At 39.6% G+C, this 2,429-nt stretch overlaps 1 protein-coding gene across 1 annotated transcript; it reads left to right on the top strand.

Moving 5' to 3' along the window:
* Positions 1 to 1,557: 1,557 nt before the first annotated feature.
* On the top strand, positions 1,558 to 1,971 carry LOC145112080 (uncharacterized). Its single transcript, XM_079048296.1, has one exon. It carries the CDS (start codon positions 1,558 to 1,560, stop codon positions 1,969 to 1,971), a length of 414 nt encoding a protein of 137 aa, XP_078904422.1.
* The last annotated feature ends 458 nt before the right edge of the window (positions 1,972 to 2,429 follow it).

Raw genomic sequence — 2,429 nt, 5'->3', positions numbered from 1 at the left:
AACATGCTACATGCATATTTATAAATAATATTTTACATTGATAGTGTGATTACAAAAGACTGGATACAAACCGACTAAATTTTAGCATATTACAAAGTGTTATATTTATTACATAACTACCCAGGATATTATAGTTTTTATACATACGTAAACCCAAGTACAAAGTAATAGGATAAACTATTCTAATTCTTCGAACAGTATATGACTATACTGGATTCTCATTACCAGCAATTGTTAAACACTGAGAGGGGTAAGCGGTGACGCTTAGTGAGTTCAGTAATAGATACAATATAACGTTATGCCATATATATACTTCAATATGGCAGAAGCAAAGAGGAATAATGAACAAAAAAGGCATATGTGAATCATGCAACAAACTTTCCATATCAATTGATGATAATTCAAAGATATACAATCAACGAGACATAACAATTTCCATACTTGATATACATCAATAACACTTCGGCCCAAATGGCAAAGAAAACATACAATTTATGATTATCATTTTGCTAGAATATACAGGCTTTCAGCCCTACATAGCCATATGCCAATACCAGAAGTTATACGAGTCATGCTCTACATGGCCAAAGGCACAAAGCCAATACCAGAAGTGATACGAGACATGCTCTACATGGCCAAAGGCATAAATCCGATACCAGGATAATACGAGACATGCTCTACATGGCCAGAGGCTCAAAGCCAATACCAGAAGTGATACGAGACATGCTCTACATGATCAACAGTATAAAAACAAAATAACTCAGGAAAGCATATAGCACATATAACACATAACATACAATTGTTCCTATATATTGAACTCACCGTGAAATAACCGAGGATTAAATGATAATTTGGGCAGCACTACGGCTCTAAATATGACTTTCTGTGACGAAACCGGAAATTTTAGTTGAAAACTGGCCTTACACCGGTAGAGTTTCGGCTTGTAAATATAATTTTCTCGGGAACTTCGGAGCGTCGGGGCTTGCTTCGGGTGTCGGGGTTTGCTTCGGGTGTCGGGAATGATACCGGAGCTTCAGGGTGTTAAAAGTAGACGAAAAGGATGAAAGAGGCTGAAAGATATAAGACAATGTAACATAAATCTGGAGACCCTCGGTGTCTATTTATAGTGTGCGAAGCTGCTGACTACATTGGGGTAGTCCTCGGTACGCTGGGCGGACTGCGAGGCGGCTCTGTACGCTGAGCGTACCCCTCGTACGCGGGGCGTAAAGGCTTAGTGTCTTCGGACGGGTCTAATGTAAGAGATACGTGGCATCCGAGAGAAGACCGGCGACGTGGCTGATCAATGAAAAAAAAATTGATTCTCTGATAATACCATAGAATTCTATATGGTATCAGAGCTTGAATCTGAAACCTAAAATAGACCTTGCTTTCGCTAGAAGAATGACGGGAGGAGACAAAGACAAAAACGTCAGAGAAGGTTCTGGTGGCGGGATCGATCATAACTCGTCGTATTATCTTCATCCTTTCTATGTACCAAAACAACTTCATGTCAATGAAGTTCTCTATGATTCCAACTTTAACTATTAGTGCCAAGAGATGGAAAACTTTCTATTCTCCAAAAACAAAATAGATTTTATCGATGGAACACTTCAAAAACCAGAAAAAGGAAAGTTGGATTACATGCCTTGGATGAGGTTCGACGCGATGGTGAAGAGCTGGCTCACCACCGCGATGGAAAAGGGAATTCGAGACAGCATCAAATACGCAACTTCAGAGGCAGACATTTGGACGGACTTCCATGAACGATTCGGTAAGGAGAGTTCTCCAAGAGCCTTTGAGTTAAAACAAAAAATAGTTGCAACTAGACAAGATCGTTCGTCTGTTTCTACTTATTATACCAAATTACGCACACTTTGGGATGAAACTTCATCCATATTGCCATTCCCAAAGTGTTCATGCAATAGTTTCTCATGTGAAGTAGGAAAGAGACTTAGCGACTATCAAGAGTAGGAACGCCTATACCAGTTCCTTATGGGATTGGACAGAGAATTCTCTGTTATCAAAACACAAATCCTAGCCACTAAACTGATACCCTCGCTTAGCACCGTGTACCATCTAGTAGCTGAAGATGAAAGCCAAATAATGATTTTGAATGACAAAAGAACACTTGTTGAGCGGGTGGCTTTTAATTTAGCAAAAGAAAAGAATGTTTCCACAATAGTCAAAGACAAGAAAGATGAATATTGCACTCACTGCAATAAAAATGGCCATAATCGTGATGGGTGCTTCAAGCTAGTTGGGTATCCAGACTGGTGGCCCAAAAAGAATAATGAGAAGCCCAAGACAATCGCAACCCATGTTGAAGTGGAAGAGAGCCCAACACCCGAACTTACTAAAGAACAGTATCAAATGTTCATATATCACTTCAAGAATTCGAGTATCGAAGAAGGACCATCACGAAGTGCCAA

The sequence above is a fragment of the Lactuca virosa genome, chromosome 5 (genome assembly GCF_052849685.1).
Source record: "Lactuca virosa cultivar CGN04683 chromosome 5, Lactuca_virosa_CGN04683_v6, whole genome shotgun sequence".
Classification (NCBI taxonomy): Eukaryota; Viridiplantae; Streptophyta; class Magnoliopsida; order Asterales; family Asteraceae; genus Lactuca; species Lactuca virosa.
This window is presented reverse-complemented; position numbering and strand designations above follow the sequence as displayed.

Excerpts from the sequence above, each read along its gene's own strand:
- LOC145112080 (XM_079048296.1), top strand. The coding sequence starts at position 1,558 with ATGGAAAACTTTCTATTCTCCAAAAACAAAATAGATTTTATCGATGGA.